The sequence below is a fragment of the Mustelus asterias genome, chromosome 1, assembly GCF_964213995.1.
Source record: "Mustelus asterias chromosome 1, sMusAst1.hap1.1, whole genome shotgun sequence".
In the NCBI taxonomy this organism is placed as follows: domain Eukaryota; kingdom Metazoa; phylum Chordata; class Chondrichthyes; order Carcharhiniformes; family Triakidae; genus Mustelus; species Mustelus asterias.
The window spans coordinates 168,681,246-168,702,284 of record NC_135801.1 but is presented as its reverse complement, the minus strand read 5'-3'; the positions used below and the strand labels follow the sequence as shown (position 1 = coordinate 168,702,284).

General features: G+C 43.7%; 1 protein-coding gene across 1 annotated transcript in view; it reads right to left on the bottom strand.

The window, feature by feature from the left end:
• The window catches only part of loxhd1a (lipoxygenase homology PLAT domains 1a), a 160,387-nt gene that overhangs the window by 118,790 nt on the left and 20,558 nt on the right, over nucleotides 1-21,039 (bottom strand). Inside the window, exons 2-3 of the mRNA XM_078198217.1 lie at nucleotides 16,006-16,120; nucleotides 3,307-3,387 (exon numbers count right to left, since the gene is read on the bottom strand). Of these exons, the coding sequence (XP_078054343.1) occupies nucleotides 3,307-3,387; nucleotides 16,006-16,120 (196 nt within the window). The remainder of the gene's footprint in view (nucleotides 1-3,306; nucleotides 3,388-16,005; nucleotides 16,121-21,039) is intronic.

The following is a 21,039-nucleotide window of genomic DNA, read 5'->3' as shown; positions in this document are numbered from 1 at the left end:
GCATTGCAACTGGCAGTATCCAAGGAATGATGGACAGAAGGGAAAAGGAGGTGGGGTAGCTTTGTTAGTAAAAGCAGGGATCAGTGCTGTAGTGAGAAATGATATTGGCACTGGAGATCAAGATGTGGAATCAGTCTGGGTAGAAATAAGAAACAGCAAGGGAAAGAAATCCCTGTTGGGAGTAATCTATAGGTCCTCCAAGTTCCATAGTAGGACACAGTAAAAACCAAGAAATATTGGGGGTGTGTAAGAAAGGTACAGCAATAATTATGGGTGATTTTAATATGCATATAAATTTAAAGTTTCTTTATTAGTGTCACAAGTAGGCTTACATTAACACTGCAATGACCTTTGCAATATGGTATGCCTTAGTTTTTGCCTTTATGTTATCTTTAACCTCCTGGCTTAGCTACTAATACATTTTCCCCCTCTTACAATCTTTCTTCCTCTCTGGAATATATTCTCGATGGGAGGAATTGAATATCTCCTTAGAAAAGGTCGCCACACTCTAGCACCTGTTCAGGTACACTGAGGGAGAATGTAGCATGGCCAATCCAGCTAACCAACACGTCTTTCAGGCTGTGGGAGTAAACCGGAGTACCCAGAGAAAACCCATGCAGACATGGGGAGAACGTGCAGACTCCACACAAACAGTGACCCAAGCCAGGAATCGAACCTGGACCCAAGGCGCTATGAGGCAGCAGTACTAACCACTGTGTTGCCCCATATAGACTGGATTGATCAAATTGGCAAAGGTAGCCTTGAGGGAGAGTTCATAGAGTGTATTGGAGATTTTTCTTGGGACAATATGTTGTTGAACCAACCAGGGACCAGGCTATTCTGGATTTGATATTGTGCAATGAGATGGGATTAATTAATGATTGTGTAGTAAAGGATCCTCTAGGGAAGAGTGATCATTGCATGCTTGAATTTCAAATTCAGTTTGAGGGCAATGAGCTTGAGTTCCACACTGGCATTCGGGTGTTAAACCTAGGTAATTACGTAGGCATTAGGATAGATTTGGCTCCAGTGAACTGTGCAGACAGACTAAAAGGGAGGACAGTTGATGAATAGTAGCAATTTTCTAAGGAGATATTCAATTCCTCCCAACGAGAATATATTCCAGAGAGGAAGAAAGATTGTAAGAGGGGGAAAATGTATTAGTAGCTAAGCCAGGAGGTTAAAGATAACATAAAGGCAAAAACTAAGGCATACCATATTGCAAAGGTCAGTGGCTGACCTGGAGGTTTGTGAAACTTATAAGGACCAACAGGGGGTTACTAAAAAGTAATAGCAACAGCAAAGCTAAATTATGAAAGAAATCTAGCCTAAAATATAGAAATGGATAGCAAAAGATTCTATAAGTATATAAAAAGAGAGTGTAGCTAAAGTTAACATTGATCCCTTAGAGGACGAGACAGGGGAGTTAATAATGGGGAACAGAAATGGCAGAGTCACTAAATCAGTATCTTGCCTCAGTTTTCACAGTGGAGGGCACTAGAACCATCCCAATAGTGACAGGTAATGCAGTGGTTGTTGAAAAGGAGGAAATCTAAAACAATCACTATCACTAGGGAAACATATTGAGCAAGCTATTGGGATTAAAGGCAGACAAGCCCCCAGGGCCGGATGGCTTACATCCTAGGGTCTTAAAGGAAGTGGCAGCAGTCATAGTGGAGGCATCGGTTATAATATTCCAAACTTCCCTGGATGTTGTAAAGGTTCCAGTGGATTGGAAAAGGCTAATGTTCAAAAAGAGGGAAAAACAGAAAGTAGGAAACTACAGACCAGTAGGTTTAACATCTGTCATTGGGAAATTGTTGGAATCCATTATTAAGGAAGTAGTAACAGGACATTTGGAAAGTCAAAACGCAATCCATCAAACTCAGCATGGTTTTATAAAGTGTAAATCATGTTTGACTAATTTGCTAGAGTTCTTTGAAGACAAGGCTGGAGAATTCCGCCGAATATTACAATTTTTCTTTTAAAAAGCGTTTAGACAGTTACATGGGTAAGATAGATGTAGAGGGAAATGGGCCAAATGCAGGCAATTGGGACTAGTTTAAGGGTTTAAAAAAAAGGACGGCATGGACAAGTTGGGTCGAAGGGCCTGTTTCCATACTGTAAACCTCTATGACTCTAATACATTAGCTTGGATAGAGGACTGCTAATCAACAGAAAGCAGAGTGACGGGATAAATGAGTCTTTTTCTGGTTCCCAAGATGTAACTAATAGGGTATCACAGGGTTCGGTCCTCAGGCCCCAACTATTTACAATAAAGGGATAGAAGGTACTATAGCCAACTTTGCAGATGATACTAACATAGGTGGGATAGTAAGCTACAATGGGGAAATGAGAAATTTACAGATGGATATGAATAGATTCGGTGAGTGGGCCAAAATTTGAGATGGAATTTAATATGGATAAGTGTGAGGTTATCCATTTTGGTCGGAGGAATGAAAAGGCAACTTATTATCTAATTGGAGAGAAAGTTCAAAACGCTTCGGTGGAGAGGGATCTGGGTGTCTTCATGCATGAATCACAGAAATTTAGCATGCAGGTGTAGCAGGTAATAAGGAAGGCTGGCGGAATTTTGTCACTCATTGCTAATGGAATAGAGTATAAAAGTAAAGAAGTGCTGTTGCAACTGTATAGGGCATTGGTGAGACTGCATCTGGAGTACTGCAATACAGTTTTGGTCTCCTTACTTGAGGGAGGATATAAATGCATTGGAGATGGTTCAGAGAAGGTTCACTGGATTGATTCCAGGGATGAAGGATTTGCCTTATGAAGAGAGTTTGAACAGTTTAGACCTATACTCGCTGGAGTTTAGAAGAATGAGAGGAGATCTAATTGAGGTATGTAAGATACTAAAGGGGATTAACAGGGTAGACGTTGAGCAGATGTTTTCCCTGGTGGACATTCTGGAACGAGAGGCCATCGTTTTAAGCTAAGGGGTGGCAGATTTAAAACAGAAATGAGGAGGAATTACTTCACTCAAAGGGTCATGAGCCTGTGGAATTCTCTACCCCAGAGTGCAGTGGATGCTGGAACACTAAACAGATTTAAGGAGGAGATAGATAGTTTTTAAATTAGTAACAGGATGAAGGGTTATGGGGAGCTGCCCGGAAGGTGGAGGTGAGACCGAGATGTGGTCAGCCATGATCGTATGATGGAACAGGCTCGAGGAGTTGAATTGCCTTATCCTGCTTCCAGTACTGATGTTCTTATATGTTCAATGTCTTCAAGAGATAGGCAAGAAGAGAAAATAAAGAGTGGAAAATATTGAGGGGAGATTGTCAATACCTTACTTTCTTTATTGGCCCCACATTGTTGGTCTTGATCCGGAAAACATCAGTTTTGTTTTTCTCAAAGGCCGTTCTACTTCTGCAATGCACACATCATGCAAAATGTTTCAATAGAAATTCATTAAATAAACCTGAAATTGGAGATTGGCTTGTTGGAACAAACAGCAGGCAAACTAGAAAAGACATGCAATTTTTACCAAAGTGGATGCAATCCTTGGCTATATTCCATGTCACTTCCAAAAATGTTGCATTCATTAAAACCCAGCTTACAAAAAACGCATTTGGCAAAATAATTGTAGCGATCTTTTGGCTGTTCATACAAATTTAATGCATATTTTTTCTTTCATATCTTGTGGAAGCTTTTATATTCTTTTCAAATTTAATATCTCCAAAATTAATTAGTCAAGGGAAGTTGACAAGCAGAGATACCATAGAATTATCTGTTGTTTGATATTAGTGGATAACCAAATGCGTTCACATAACATTCCTTGGTCGGCTATTTTAACCCCGGTTAGGTGAATATACTTATGCAAAAATTAAAAGACAAAGAAATGCTACTTGAAAACATTAAACACTTCCCAGCAGTAATTTCTGGGTTATGTTGCCTTTTATGAGGAGAATTCCACTGTGTCTTAGATTAACATCATTTATTTGGTTTAATTTCACAGGGGGAGGTTTCTGCATCATTCTTAACTTTGTTTCCAATGAATTTCTTCTTTGACTTTGCTGAGGAAATAAAACCATTTTAAGAGGCTGCTGGAAAGTCTTACAGTATAATACACCTGGATTTCCAAAACATAATAAAATTCCTGAGGGAAGATTATCACACAAGACTCAAGGAGTGGAATAAAGTCCCAGATAGAAATAGTGGCTGGAAGAGACAGAGGTACAGCTGCTAGGTTGGGAAATGGTGTTGTGATCGGGAAAGACATTGTGTGGAGTGTCCCATTTAATAATTCTGGAGCTGTTAATAGAAGTGAGCAGAGATTTAGCTGAGCGCCAAATTCTCCAACCTCACTTACAGCAGCAGCGGGTTGTGGATAGCCAGAAAACTCCCCCCAATATTAGTAAGAGAGCAGAGTAAATAGAGATTAAATTCACTACAGATAGGTGCTGTGTTTTATACATTGAAAGACACATAATGAAAAGTATTAGTGAATGATGTTGGCCCAATTGAAGACACAGAAAGAAGTCTGGGAGTGAGAGTTGATTCAATACTCCCCATGTCCAGTCTATGTAGAATGCTACATTACAATTGGTGAAGATGTTTAATGATCTATTCTGATCATGAAGGTACGTGAAAAATAAGTGCACAAGGCTAACTGCCCTAAGATGCACAACCTCAGAACAGATCCTGCTGCACCAGTTTGACATGGTATATTCCTCAAGCCAGCCAATCATAATGTGACTTAATTTATTAAGTTTTATTAAGTTTATTTATTAGTGTCCCAAGTAGGCTTACATTAACACTGCAGTGAAGTTACTGTGAAAATCCCCTTGTCGCCACACTCCGGTGCCTGTTCGGAGAATTTAGCATGGCCAATGCACCTAACCAACAGACTGTGGAAGGAAACTGGAGCACCTGGAGGAAACCCACGCAGACATGGGGAGAATGTGCAGATTCCACACAATTTAACAAGAATCATTTAGATGGAAATAAATGATTAACTTTCTTTACTTGATAATTATCCAAATTCTGATTGTGTATCCATCCAAAACAATGGATATAGGTCATATTTAAAAATAGTTTTATTGTATGAACTCTTACATCTATCCAATAAAAATGGTCAGTCATCTTTCACTCCTCTCTTCGAGATTCATAGTAGCTATGAGCGTAATTGTTATGGATCTGATATTTTTGAGCTTTGTGATGATACTGTGCCTTTACAAAATATATTTATATCATGTTTCTTGTGAGGGATATGTTTAAAACTCAGCTCTGGTTTACATGGTGCCAATCTGTCTGCAAACTGTCAGCTCCATGCTGAGAATGCAGGGGAATAATTGATCCTAGATAATGGGGTGTTTGTTTTAAGCTGAGCTAATGCATTTTTGTTTATGGCTTTTCCCGTGGGGTTCCAGAGTAGGGTTTAATTAGGTTGGTTGATTAGAGACAGAGTCACAAGAATGGATGGAGCTAAAAGTAAAAAGTTTAGTTTCTGCTTGATGGTGAAAGAAGCAAGAGATGTTTGTCTCTCTCTCTCTGGAGGCTGTTGTTTAGTTTCAGAAGACAGGTATCTCCCTGTCTCTCTAGCCCCAGAAGTGTTCAAAGGCTCGAGGACTGGCAGCCCACATACCAGCACATAAGCCTGTGTTGTTTGCTAACTGATTTTGAATGAGAGTTGAAGTCTGTGAGGAATATTGCTTAAATTGGAACTAATAGAGACAGGTTAGCAGTTAAGAATTGTATCTTGTCATGTTTAAGTATTTTACTTGGTAAAAAGTTAAGCTAATTCATTTGTTACATTTAAACTGTATTGTTGAAATAAAGTTTGTTTTGATAAAACTTCCTAGTGTGTCAATAGAATCACACTTGAAATGAAACACCTGATCCTCACACTAATGCCAAAATAAAAAAAATAGTTGGGTCTATTCTTACTTCATAATATACCTTGGGGTTCCTGATCTAGTCCTTGACAGATGACCGATTATCTGCAGTATTCGCATTATTACACAAGTATGACTTTAAATTGAAGACAAGATGAAAGTTGTAAGCCAGGTTCCGGCAGGAGAGTTTGCCAATAACACTTACCTGTGAGGATTATGCATAAACGTGTTATTTTTTACAACAGAGAGTTAGTTGTTTATCAACTGAACACTTAAAATAAGATACATGACATTCCATCCCATTTATCACACTCTGCACCTCCTGGATCTAACAACCAGGGTTAGAGAATGTCCATCGGACACACATGATAAATCGGTCTAAAATTTCATGTATTCTTTTTTCCTCCAAGTCGCCGAAGACAAAGAAAACCTCAAACATCAGCAAGAACTGACAGGACTGTCGAAGATTCATGAGGTTTCATCGCTTTTATCAGATTTGGTGGATTTTAAATTCAACAGCTCCTCGTCTTTCCAGAACTTTCTTCATTCAACATTTGCCCAAATCCTGATAAATCCGTCTGAAATCTCATGCATTTTCTCAATAGCAAAATCTGGACAGTCTGAGAGGAAAAAAAAAAGGGCAACAAAGGGTTAATGTTACATCTGGTACATTTTGAGACATCATTTTCTATCCTCTTATCATGGCTTTCTGGACTTTTGATGACAAATCAGGGCTCTTAACTAGACAGTAGGATATTGCAATGAGGGTGGGTATGGGGGTGGTTGAACGGTCACTTTGATAACAGGTTAGCTATGGCATCAATGTTTTACCTCAAGACCCAGGACACAGACTGTGTCATAATGATGTCCAGGTCAGTCGGTAATCACTTGCCTTTAAGCCAAATGGAAATAAGACTGGTTCTACAATGGGAGGTGGATACATTTCACTGGATTATCACCCAGGCAGTGAAAATGGAAATTTGCTCCTGTATCTCTAGGACTCAAATTCACACAGTAAATATATGTTGAAGGTGAAGGAAAGTCTAATGGTGCACTTCTTGTTCAGGATTTCTATTCACCTTTCTCTCTCTCTGTGAAAAGAACACAGCACCAGTATGTAAAGCTGCTGAGAATAGTATTATTTCAGTGGTCATCTGGAGACCCAACGATTCTTCTCTCAATCACTTTAATATTTTCTTATCAGCAGGTACTGCGTAGATACGATTTCCCCATCCGATGCCGTATGTCTGAAACTTTAGACCAGCATCATTGGCTGCTCCAGAATTTCAGCACCCTTGAAAAACTCTCTGAGCGGAATCTTACAAAAAAAAGTCCTGAACGAGCGAGAAAATGGGAAAGTTTCAGACTCGTTTTATGGGCGAGTTTAAAAAAGCAATCTTATGGCATCTTGCCAACAAAAAGTGCCAGGACACGATTCTCACCAGAAAGGGGAGAGGAAAGGGTGACATGAAGCCTAATATCACCAGTGAAGCCGGCTGCTGAGGTCTAGGGTCTGCATTGTACAGGTGCCCCAATCTCCCATCATACTGAATACACACTGTAGATAACCCACAATGTTCATTTTTATTGCAATAGAGTGGTTTGCTACTGTATTAAGAAGGGTATATTATTTGATAGTATTGTGTTAATATTAGGTGTTGTTTTATTATTTATCATTTACCACAGCGTGCTGGGAGACCTCCTGTCACCCCCCCCATCCCCCTCCATGGACATCGGATCCACCACCGATCCCTCCCTGTGCTGGTCTCCACCCCCTAGACATCGCCCCCACCTACCCAGCCCCGCCCCCCCCCCCGCCAACTTTTGCCCTAGAGATCACACCCCCATCCCCCTGATTGCCAACCAGAAGGGCACAGACTGGCCCTGCCCCCGACAGCCTGGGGGGCTTCAATGGACTCCGGTCCCACTGGCGATGCCATCACATCTGCTCCCCGTTAGTGGGGACCATACGTGATCCTCGCCGGTGAGGAGGTAAGTTTAAGTGAGCTGAGACGATAGCGTCTGGGACTCCCTAATGACATGCAAAGCAAGGCATGCCATGAGTATTGAAATCGGCTTCACGCCCTCTCTGGGGGCAATGCCGATTCTGCTGGCACATCAATGTTGGTAAGATCACGAGAGGCGAAAGACAGGAAGTGGCTCTGATTTTTCGCCTCTTGCCTGATCTTATTGGCTTGTCTCACCAATCGGCCGGTGGGATGGGTCGGTAAAACCGTGGGCTCTAACTGCGATTGCTCAGCACATGGAGAGGTTTCTGGGGTTGGCAGCTCTGTAATGGCTTCCAGGTTAATCTAAAGTGTGAGCCTCCCCTCCCCACACCCCCCTCCTCCCCCCTCCCCTCCCCCCTCCCTCTCCCCTCCCCCTCCCCTTCCTCCCCCCCCGACCCACCCCCCCCGCCCCCCCCGGGGGTGGGTTTCAGCCGTTACCCCCTGCCTGATGCTGTGTCCGCCTAATACCAAAGGATCCCTCCCTACCCGCCCTTCCCACCCCACTTCCCCCTGGGAAGTCATGGTCTCCATTTCATCCTGTTGTTTAAATTCCAGTTGGCTGAGGGATAATGTTTATCAATTGGCTCATTATTGAGCCTCGTCGATACCCTGCCACCAGCGGCCGGGATTTCTGCCTCAGCCCCCTTCCATCCTCCGACATTTTGATTCCACTGGAAGAGTGGCGCGAAGCCTCTCCCACAATTCAGTGGACCTGGCCGTCTCCACGAGGCCCTGCCTTAAATCCAGCCCAAGAACACCAAAGGAGGAGGCATGGAACAGGACGGAAATACATTTTTAAAATGATTTTAAAAAGTGGCAACAAAACAAATTAGTGACATGATAGTTGGTCACAGATGACTATCACAATGGGCCAATAGGACCTCTTCGGCAGAAATAGTGAAAGTAAAATGGTCTCGGTGCATCGTGGGACACTAATTCCGTTCCCTGGATAGGCGCTGCTACACATTTATATCATATATTGTGCTTCAAACATTACCCTGAAGGCTGTATTGAGAATGTCACAAGGCAGTAATTACAGCACAATTAAAATGAATGCACCATCAATAATAGAATGGCATTGCCAGTTAACAGAAGAAGCCATTTATTTTCTAACAGCCCATGATAAGGAGGTCTAGAATCTCATGTGTTTTCTTACATCTCAAATAGCCAAAGGGACATTAGGTTAGTACATGATCTTGTTACATCTGAAGATACATGATATTCCATCCTTTTTGCTATGGTTTGTCAAACTTAAACTTAATATGCAGCATCGAAGAATGGTTCTGATCAAGTGACCCCCTGCTGGAAATTGTACCTGTGTAGATAGCGGATGAAAACAGAAGCTGCACAATGATATACACCCCCTTCTAAAAACCTTACGACACTCATTGCCATCACTTAAAGTTTATTTATTAGTGTCACAAGTAGGCTTACATCAACACTGCAATGAAGTTACTGTGAAAATCCCCTAGTCACCACACTCCGGCGTCTGTTCGGATCCACTGAGGGAAATTTAGCATGGCCAATGCATCTAACTAGCACGTCTTTCAGACTGTGGGAGGAAACCGGAGCACCCGGAGGAAACCCACGCAGACAAGGGGAGAACATGCAAACTCCGCACAGACAATGACCTAAGCCGGGAATCGAACCTGGGTCTCTGGCATTGTGAGGCAGCAGTGCTAACCACTGTGCCACCGTGTCACCCAATAAGAGGTCTGTGTGTCTCCCATGTCGGCTGAGGAAAGATACAGAACCCAAAAACCGAAAGGGACAAGGAAAAGTAACCAGGCTGATGCCGGGGGGAGGCGGGGGGGGGGGGGGGGGGGGGGCGGTGTCAGAATTAGAGACCACCAGTGATCTTAGGAAATGAACTTCTGCATATGGCGAATGCTGGAGGGGTGGGGCTTTACCACAGATTCCAGTACGGGGAGGGCAAAGGATTGACTGTGGGCAGCAGGCCATTCCATCGGGTATCACTAGCAGCTCTGGTATTAAGTGAGTCTCAGAATTTCTGCACTCAAAACTATACTGCAATACTGATGACAGCATCAAACCATGAGTTCAACAGGTCCTTCCATGTCTGAATGCTGCTAAAATGGTGTGGGAATGAAAACACATCCGGAATAATGATGTGACCCCACCACTGTCATTTTAAATACCTGCTCATTTCACTGAGTTAAAATTGGGACTTTAATGTGTTGAAATGAGTATATGTAACCACACAGACATATGTCATATACACCAACATGTGTATACATGAATCATAAAGTCACAGAGGTTTACAGCATGGAAACAGACCCTTCGGCCCAATTTGTCCATGCCGCCGTATTTTTTAAACCATTAAGCTAGTCCCAGTTGCCCACATCTGTACCCATCTTACCCATGTAACTGTCCAAATGCTTTTTAAAAGACAAAATTGTACCCGCCTCTACTACTATATCTAGTAGCTTGTTCCAGACACATACCAGTCTCTGTGTGAAAAAAATGCCCCTCTGGAACCTTTCGTATATTTCCCCTCTCACTTGAGAACGGATATACTGGCACTGGAGGGGGTGTAGAGGAGATTCACTAGGTTGATTCCGGAGTTGAGAGGGTTGGCTTATGAGGAGAGACTGAGTAGACTGGGGCTATACTCATTGGAATTCAGAAGAATGAGGGGAGATCTTATAGAAACATATAAGATTATGAAGGGAATAGATAAGATAGGAGCAGGGAGGTTGTTTCCACTGGCGGATGAAACTAGAACTAGGGGACATAGCCTCAAAATAAGGGGGAGCAGATTTAGGACTGAGTTGAGGAGGAACTTCTTCACACAAAGGGTTGTGAATCTGTGGAATTCCCTGCCCAGTGAAGCAGTTGAGGCTTCCTCATTGAATGTTTTTAAGACAAGGATAGATAAATTTTTGAACAGTAAAGGAATTAAGGGTTATGGGGAGCGGGCGGGTAAGTGGAGCTGAGTCCACGAAAAGATCAGCCATGACCTTATTGAATGGCGGAGCAGGCTCGAGGGGCCAGATGGCCTACTCCTGCTCCTAGTTCTTATGTTCTCACCTTAAACCTATGCCCTTTAGTTTTAGACTCCCCTACCTTTGGGAAAAGATGTTGACTAACTGATCTATGCCCCTCATTACTTTATAGACCTCTATAAAATCACCCCTAAGTCTCCTACACTCCAGGGAAAAAAGACCCAGACTATCCAGACTCTCCTTATAACTCAAACCATCAAGTCCCAGTAGCATCCTAGTAAACCTTTTCTGCACTCTTTCTAGTTTAATAATATCCTTTCTTTAATAGGGTGACCAGAACTGTACATAGCATTCCGATTGTGGCTTTACCGATGTCTTGTACAACTTCAACAAGATGTCCCAACTCCTGTATTCAATGTTCTGACCACTGACACCAAGCATGCTGGATGCCTTCTTCACCACTCTGTCCACCTGTGACTCCACTTTCAGGGAGCTATGAACATGTATCCCTAGATCTCTTTGTTCTGTAACTCTCCCCAATGCCCTACCATTAACTGAGTAAGTTCTGTCCTGGTTCAATCTACCAAAATGCATCACCTCGCATTTGTCTAAATTAAATTCCATCCGCCATTCATCAGCCCACTGCCCCAATTGATCAAGATCCCGTTGCAATCAGAGATAACTTTCTTCACTGTCCACTATGCCACCAATCTTGGTGTCATCTGCAAACTTACTAACCATGCCTCCTAAATTCTCATCCAAATCATTAATATAAATGACAAATAACAGTGGACCCAGCACCGATTCCTGAGGCACACCGCTGGTCACAGGCCTCCAGTTTGAAAAATAACCTTCTACAACTTCTGTCTGCTGTCAACAAACCAATTTTGTAATCATTTGGCTACCTCACCCTGGATTCTGTGAGATTTAACCTTATGTAACAACCGACCATGCGGTACCTTGTCAAAGGCCTTGCTAAAGTCCATGTAGACAACATCAACTACACTGCCCTCATCTACCTTCTTGGTTACCCCTTCAAAAAACTCAATCAAATTTGTGAGACATGATTTTCCACTCACGAAGCTATTCTGACTGTCCCTAATCAGTCCTTGTGTCTCTAAATGCCTGTAGATCTTGTCTCTCAGAATACCTTCTAACGACTTACCCACTCCAGATGTGAGGCTCACCGGCCTGTAGTTCCCAGGCTTTTCCCTGCAGCCCTTCGGAAACAAAGGCACAACATTTGCCACCCTCCAATCTTCAGGCACCTCTCTTCTGGCTGATGAAAATGGATGCAAATACATGCATCCAAATACACACAGGAATGCAACAATACAAACCCGAATACATATTAGTGTGCACATGTGCACACACACATACATGAAGTACACACAGAGTGTGGAATTTAATGCTGTTCCCTCTGGCATGTTTGGTGGCAGGAGGGTATTTATTTGGATGGGGTGAGAGGGCCCCACTAGCTTCCTGCCTCCACCCCAACTAATGCCCACACGGACCTCATCCCACTGCCGCTGATATTAACCCAGCAGTGGGTGGCGAAGCCTGCCACACAAGGGGCACAGGGCACAGCAAGCAAAAACATGTGGAACTGCTTGTGCATTTGTGGCAGGGTCAGGACTGGGGGGTCCCTCTTTTAAAGGCACTTACTGTCGAGGAACCCTACACTGGGAAGTGGGGGGCAGACACTGGAGCCATGTCTGGCCTTGCTGCTGACCCCCTTATGACCCTCACAAACACCCTCCCCGCTCTACACACACACACACACACACATGCACACACACACGCACGCGCATACACACACATACGCGCACTCATGTACACGCACACTCATGCACACGTATACACACACACACACACACGCACACACGCACTCACGCACACACAAATACACACGCACATGCATACTCATGCACACACACACCATCACCTACTTCTGGTCTGAGATCCAGAGATGATCCTGGACCTTGGGCGAGTGCAGTAGGGGCAGCAGCCACCACCTCTCCGGTGACGCTGCCCTTCAATAGAGCCATGGGTTTCCAGTTAGCTGGCAGCTCTCAGTGGATGGGACTTCCCGTCCGGGTTCCTTGATCCTGGGGAAAACCCACCACTATCCAATTAAGTTGCTCGGTGGCACTTAATGCAGTGGGTCTTCCCTAACAGAGGTGAGGTGGGGCTCCCGCTGACTCTCCAGCCAGCGGGTGAGAGACCTGTCACCTCCATTGGATACCATCAGTAATGGTGGGTGCGAGGGCATACAGAGCGGGAAGAACAATGAACTATTTTGCATTTACTTCAAAAGACAAAACATAGCAAAACAGGTCTAGAATTTCATGTATTTTCCTGCAAGCCAACACAAACACATCTAAGCAGTCAGTCAAATTCAGTATCTTTCTCCTTTTGTTTGCTGAATGTGAACCTAAAAAGTCAGTAGATACCTCTTCTCTGTGCTGTAGAAATGGATAAATAAAGTTAGATTAAGGTCAATATTACAACAGAGGAACGGTTGTTTAAAATATCTTAAATACTTCATAACTGTGGCACATATTTTAACAGTCACTTTCTTGTATATCAGGTTCATTTTTGACTCGTACCCATAAAGTTCTATTCCTGTAATCAGTGCTTTCAATACCACAATAAAAAACTTTATGCTTTTTCATTTTGTACCTATGACGTGATAAATTCCATTCTTTTTTATTTAAAACCAGCTTGCCCTCTTTTATACGTTTACAAGTTGCAAGTTACTTGCTTGTTACTTACAAGTTACAAGTTAAGTTACTTACTTGTTTACAAGTTATTTGCAGCTGGTGTTAGAATTTAGCAAAGTGTCTTGAGTCTTGTCACCATATTTGGCCACTTTGTCCTTATTAAATTGCTAAATCAACATTTCCCACAATGTCACCTCACAATGTATTCGCTGCGATGTCACTCTATGGAGTGAGTTATCAAACATCTTGCATGTACTATACACTTCTTAGACACTGTAACCTTACATCCTGTCTAACCTTTTTAATAGCAAGCTCTTAGGTCAAGTTGCAATGAAAAAACTGGAGCTGTACTGATCTTCTTCTCAAGAAAGAGCGACTCATCACAAAAATACCCAAGGAAATTCTTACTGACAGAGTTCTCTGCATTGCAATTTGAGCTCTTTTGTAAAAACAGCAGCTGAATGATAGCACTGGTGACTGCAGGAGCTCTGCCATAAGCTTCTGCTTCCTAACTGCACTGTGGGTGCACCTATACCTCAGGGACTGCAGCGATTCGAGAAGGCAGCTCACCACCACCTTCTCAAGGGCAATTAGAGATGGACAATAAAAGCCATATCCACATCACGTGAAAGAATACCTTAAAAATGACTGCCATTTAGAATAACAGTAGCCACTAGAACTTTCACTACAATCAAGCCCTGAATTCTATTCCAGAGGGGGAGGGCCACAAGATTAGTAATAGTGATAGCCCCCATGAAATACATCGGGGAATCACTGATTGATCTCTCTGTGGGGGTCATTGTGTATGAGTTCCCCTGGTAACAGGCAGTGGCTTGCCCAGCTGGAACTCATGACCTGAGCCTTTTACAAGGCAGGCCCAAGACTGGGCCTGCTGAACTACTTGTCCCAGGCAGGGACTAGTGTGTGTACACCACGGTAGTGGTTTTACTTTGCATTCTGTAAATAAATTATTTTCTTTTCCGATCAGGCTTCCTGAGTTATTACAGTAATGAAATGATGGGGTTGGTGGAGGGGGAGGGGGTATTTCCTGTGTCTATGCCCAGTGCATTGGATGGACTGGTCGCAGCTGTAAACGTGAAAATTGAAAAGTTGGGGTACGCCTCTGGTTTTTCTCCACTAACTTCAAATTGGTCAGTGAGTGTTTAATGGTTGCCAGTTTGTTTCATTGAAATCATTCCAATTCAGCCAGAGAAGCCATTTATCCTCTTGACTTCATAGTGAAGTCTTCAGTCAGTTTTACCTCAGGCCTGTCAATCTGAAGTAGAAAATATAACTCCTGCTACTGGTCAGTTAACCTCAAAATTAATGTTACAATTGCAGCAGGACTATCAACTTGATACGAAGGGCGATTGCAGAGAAATCTGAAGGTAAAATGACTCAGTGAGACTATTGACATAATATATTATCACGGTGGCCAGGCTCCTGACAACTATCAGCTGCCATTAGACATCTTCAGAGCAGGATTTGCTTCCTTTTCTCCCAGGAACATAAAGTTAATGGGCGGATTTTCCGGCCGCGCTCGCCCCAAAACCGGAAAATCCGGCTCAAGGACAATAGACCTTTGCATGGTCTGCCCCCTGCCCGCTACGAGTCCCATGACGGGCAGGACGGGAAAATTTCCCCCAGTGAGCGCACCAAAAAGAAATCAGACTCTGGGGAGAATGCAGTTTTATAAACTGTTAGTAATAGCAAAGGCACGTCTGCAATACTCCCGCTAAACGGACTGGGTGCGCCGTCATGGAACAATCTGGAAGGTACAATGCAGGCCTTGTTAACCAATGCAGGAGCATGGCTGGATTAAAAAGGACGTGCACACTGACAAATCCTGCCTCCCAGAGCTACCAAAACGTTAAAGAAAATAGAACAAAGAACAAAGAACAGTACAGCACAGGAACAGGCCCCTCGACCCTCCAAACCTGCGCCGACCATGTTTACCTATTTAAACCAACTGCTCATATCCCTCTATTCCCCGTTTGTTCATATGCCCATCAAGATAAGTCTTAAATGTGGCTAACGTGTCTACCTCAACCACCTCCCTTGGCTGTGCATTCCAGGCCCCCACCACCCTCTGTGTAAAAAACTTCCCTCGCACATCTCCATTGAACCTTTCCTTCCTTATCTTGAACTTGTGCCCCCTTTAATTGTCATTTCTGCCCTGGGAAAAAGCTTCCAACTGTTCACCCTATCCATACCCCTCATAACTTCTATCAGGTCGCCCCTCAGCCTCCGTCTTTCCAGGGAGAACAATCTCAGTTTATTCAATCTCTCTGTTAGTCATTGGAAGATAGTAAGTGTTGTGCAGTCAGTACAGGATTTGGCCATGATGAGATTGGAGTTATCCCCCTCAATGAGGCCAAGATAAATACTGCCTGGAGTAAGGATTGACATTCGGCGGTCACTGTCCGGAACTCTGGGAACTCCATTTACTTACTTGCTGGTCAGGTGAACCTTTGGCGTGATCCCATACTCGCCGAAGAAAGTCACAAAGATATTGGCATCGGTTCCGGCTCCTCGGACATCACCCGTCACAGTCACCACTTCATAAACTGTGGATGGAGGATGACAGGAACCATGAAACAACCGGGGGGAAACAAATTTACATCGCTGCCAAAACAAAACTCTTCAGGTGGGATTTTCCAGCCGCACTCGCCCCCAAGGCCGGAAATCCCCGCCCGAGGTCAACAGACCTTTGCAAGCTCCGTATCCCGCCTGCTACGATTCCCATGGTGGGCGGGACGGGAAAATTCCGCCCTCTGTCTCAGAATGGGAAATTAAATAGAAATGGACTTGTATCAACCTTCAGTCCAGAATGTGGACCAAGTCCCTAAAATCACAGGGACAGGGTGTAATGGGCGGTCCCAGGCCTGTAGGTGAGGCACCCATCTAAACCACTAGGAAAATCTGAATTGCTCCAACTGGGATTTAAGAGGCTCCTATTGGGAAATGGTTCTACAGCCTGAATGGACATCACAGCAGACCGCAAAGTAATCTCCCTTGGGCTCCATTGCCTCCCTGAGGAAGGATTCTGGGTCCTTCAGATGACCAAATGTAGGTTATTTTTTACCTGGTGCAGCTTCCATTGGGCATCGGGAGCACAACTGAAGAAGCTGAATGCTCCCTCAACCCCTGCCCCGCCCCCCCCTGCCCTGGCCCACCCCCCCATCCTCCACCCTCCGCCCCGCCCCGCCAACCCTCCCCAAGACATAACCCCATAGCTGCCTTTTCACAGAATTTGTGGGCATAAGACCTGCCCATCACCCCCTTCCCACCCTCCTCCTCACCCCCTTCACACATACCCCCCTCATCCTCTTCCCACCTTCCCCATCACCCCCTTCACACCCTCCCCCATCACCCTTTCACCCTCCCCATCATCCCCTTCACACCCTCCCCATCACCCCTTTCACACCCTCCCCATCACCCTTTCACCTTCCCCATCATCCCCTTCACACCCTCCCCCATCATCCCTTCACCCTGCCCCATCATCCCCTTCCCACCCCCATCACCCCCTTCCCGACCACATTCAGGCACGGTTCGGAAAATCCGGCCCGAGGCCAACGGAGAATTCCGTTCTGCGAGTCTCATCAGCCCCGATTCTGGGGCGGGTGAGGTGGTAAAATTCCAGCCATAATGTCCAACATTAGATGTAATTCAACACTTGTTGAATAATCCTGATTGTGCTAAGATTTACGCTGAAAACCAATTTAAGATTATCGGTTGGGCTCACTTATACATGCTAGAAATCACAAATATTCTCATACAGTGGCTTGTCCTTTGCAGACGGAAGGAGCATGTTCATGTATCACATCTTTTTCAACTGAACAAAAGCTTGGGGACAGCTATTTCCTGGTTCATTCCCAGGGAATTTCTTGACCAACCAGAGTTGACCCACCCAATTTGAATTTGAACAAAATGGTGGTAGTTAACTGTTCACTGCTGCAGTCTCCATGACAATGCCTTCACCACTTCGAGTCCACTTGCCAACCAATCAGCACTCTCATGGAGTATTAATTTATGTTCCCTTTACTGTTGGTTTATTTTGCGAGCTGTCCTGATGAGTGCAAGACATAAAGCTTTGATAGCATGTCTCTTTTTCCAGCAACACTTTATTTCTCTTAACTAGCACTCCTGTAATGATCTAGCTTGGGCATTTATTTCATTTCTAAGACCTTGTTATGTACCAATGCACTTCTGCATTGTCTTGCCCAATGATAGAGATTGCACTTCGAAAATCATTCAGTGGCTGTGAAGTGGTGAGAATGACACAAAGGGGGAAACTTTGCAGTCCCGTCCGCCACGGGAATCGGAGCGGGCAGGGGGGCGAACCATGCAAAGGTCAATTGACCTCAGGCGAGATTTTCCGGTTTTGGGGTGAGCACGGTTGGAAAGTCCTGCCCAAAGACTCTACACAAGGATGTAGACAGGTTAAGTGGTTTGGCAAGCATTTGGCAGATGGAATATAACGTAGGAAAATGTGAAGTTATGCACTTTGTTAGGAAGAATGAAGCAGATAATATTATTTAAATGGAGAAAGACTGCAGAAAGCTGCAGCTCAGAGGGATTTGGGGTTCTCTGGCATAAATCACAAAAAGCGAGTGTGCAAGTTCAGCTGGTGATAGGGAAGACCAATGGAAGTTTGGTCTTTATTTCAAAAGGAATGGAGTATGAAATAGGAAGGTCTTACAAAAACTATACAAGACATTCATTAGACCGCACCTGGAATACTGTGAACAGTTTTGGTCCCTTTATCTAAGGAAAGATATACTGGCATTGGAGGCAGTCCAGGGAATGTTTACTAGGTTGAACAAAGAACAAAGAAAAAAGGAAAGTATAGCACAGGAACAGGCCCTTCGGCCCTCCAAGCCTGCGCTAATCATGATGCCTGCCCAAACTAAAACCGTATGCACTTACAGAGTCCCCATCCTTCCACCCCCATTCTTGTCATGTGTTCGTCTGGTTGTCCCTTAAATGCCGCTATCATACCTGCTCTCACCTCCTCCCCAGGCAGCACATTCCAGACATTCACCACCCGCCGTGTAAAAAACTTACCTCACACATCTCCTCTAAACATTTCCCCACGCACCTTAAACCTATGTCCCCTAGTACTTAACTTTTCTACCCTAGGAAAGAGCATTTGACTATCCATTCTGTCCATGCCATTCATAATCTTTTTGATTTGATTTGATTCGATTTATTATTGTCACATGTATTAGCATACAATGAAAAGTATTGTTTCTTGCGCGCTATATAGACAAAGCATACCGTTCATAGAGATGGAAATGAGAGAGTGCAGAATATAGTGTTACAGTCATAACTAGGGTGTAGAGAACAATCAACTTATTGCAAGGTAGGTCCATTCAAAAGTCTGATGGCAGCAGGGAAGAAGCTGTTCTTGAGTCGGTTGAAACATGACCTCAGACTGTCACCCCTCAACCTCTGTCGTTTCAGTGAGAACAAATCGAGTTTATCCAACCTCTCCTCATAGCGAATGCCCTCCAGACCAGGCAACATCCTGGTAAACCTCACGTACCCTCTCCAAAGCATCCACATCCTTCTGATAGTGTGGCGACCAGAATTGTACACAATATTCTAAAGGAGGCCCAACTAAGGTTCTGTACAGCTGTTGATCCCAGGTATGGAGGGAGTGGTTGAGTAGGTTGGACCTGTACTCATTGGAGTTTGGAAGAATGAGAGGTGACTTTATTGAAACATATAAGTATTGGGGGAAGATAACTGTTAATGGTTGAGATTTTAATATAATTATGTAATGAGGTTTAAGAATTAATATTTAATAAGAAAATAATAGAACATGGTTACAGATCCCTTTGCAACAGAGAACAGCTTTCCTCTTTGATACAAAGGTTAGCATCGAACATATTCGAGCAGCAGTTGACCTTCATACAACTTTAACTCAGCACAATTTCCAGTTGCGCATAACATCTCACAAAGACTTCATTAGCTTTAGCAATAATGAAGTTTTGGAGTCAGGCAGCAAGGACCCGATAGAGATAGGGAGGCAATGATCTAGTGGTATTATCACTAGACTATTAATCCAGAAGCTCGGCTAATGTTCTGGGGACCCGGGTTCGAATCCAGCCACGGCAAATGGTAGAATTTGAGTTCAATAAAAAAAATCTGGAATTAGGAATCTACTGATAATCATGAAACCATTGTCGATTGTCAGAAAAACCCATCTGGTTCACTAATGCCCTTTAGGGAAGGAAATCTGCCATCCTTACCTGGTCTGGCCAACATGTGACTCCAGATCCACAGCAATGTGGTTGACTCTAAACTGCCCTCGGGCGAACTAGGGGTGGACAATTAATGCTGGCCAGCCAGTGACACCCATGTCCCATGAATGAATTTTTAAAAAAGTTAGGGGCGGTAGTCATTCCAAGATGCTTTGGAAGCCTTTGCAGTGGGTGCAAGGGCAAATATGTGACTTGTAGAAGATGTGCCTGTTTTTGGTAAAATCCATATGCATTGTTAGATTGAAATTTAAACAGCATCAATATATGTGTGCATATATTGCATACATAAGTATGTGCAGCATTTCTGTAAACACCAGAGTCTGCCTCAGAGGCATTTCTCTGAAGTAGCGCTTTCCCTGAACATGCTTGAATAAATGATCATAACCAGCTCTGAGTCTCCTGTGGTTAGTAAGTAAGACATCAGCAATAACATAGGGGGCTTGACAGGGTAGATGATGAGGGGTTATTTCTCTTTGAGAGAATGATTCTTCATCAGAACAACTGATTTGGATGTTCTGTTTTGTTTAGTTTGTTTCTGAACATTATTTTCTTCTGGCAGCAACAATGAAGGTGAGGCAAAGGTTTTTAGATTATCTTACATGATGTTCCATCTGATGACCATAAGACATATGGGCAGAAGTAGGCCATTTGGCCCATTGAGTCTGCCCTGCCATTCAATGAGATCATGATTAATCTGATATGATAATCCTCAATTCTACTTTTCCGCCTTATCCCCATAACCTTCGATTCCTTTACTGATTAAGAATATGTCTATCTCAGCCTGGAACATATTTAATGATCATGTCTCTATAGCCCACTGTGGTAAAAAAATTCCACAGATTCACTACCCTTGAAATGTTGTTGTCCCTCTGCAGATGCTGCCAGAACTGCTCCTGTATTTCCAACACTTTTTGCTTTTAATTGAAATCAGCTAGGTGTTTTTGCATTCTACTCCTTCTCTCTTCTGCAGAAAGTGTTGATTGTGGAACGGCATCAACTGGTCCTGATTTCTTCTCTGGGTGGCCATTAGTCAACCTGGAGAGTTAATGTTGGAGGGCAATGTGGTGGATTCTTAACTGCCCTCTGAAATGGCATCTAGCAAGCCACTCAATTCAAGGGCAATTAAGGGACATTGGCAACAGGTATTGCTCTTGCCAGCGATGCCCATATCCTGTGACAGAGTTTGAAAAAAATAATCATGGGGCGATGAGTGAAGT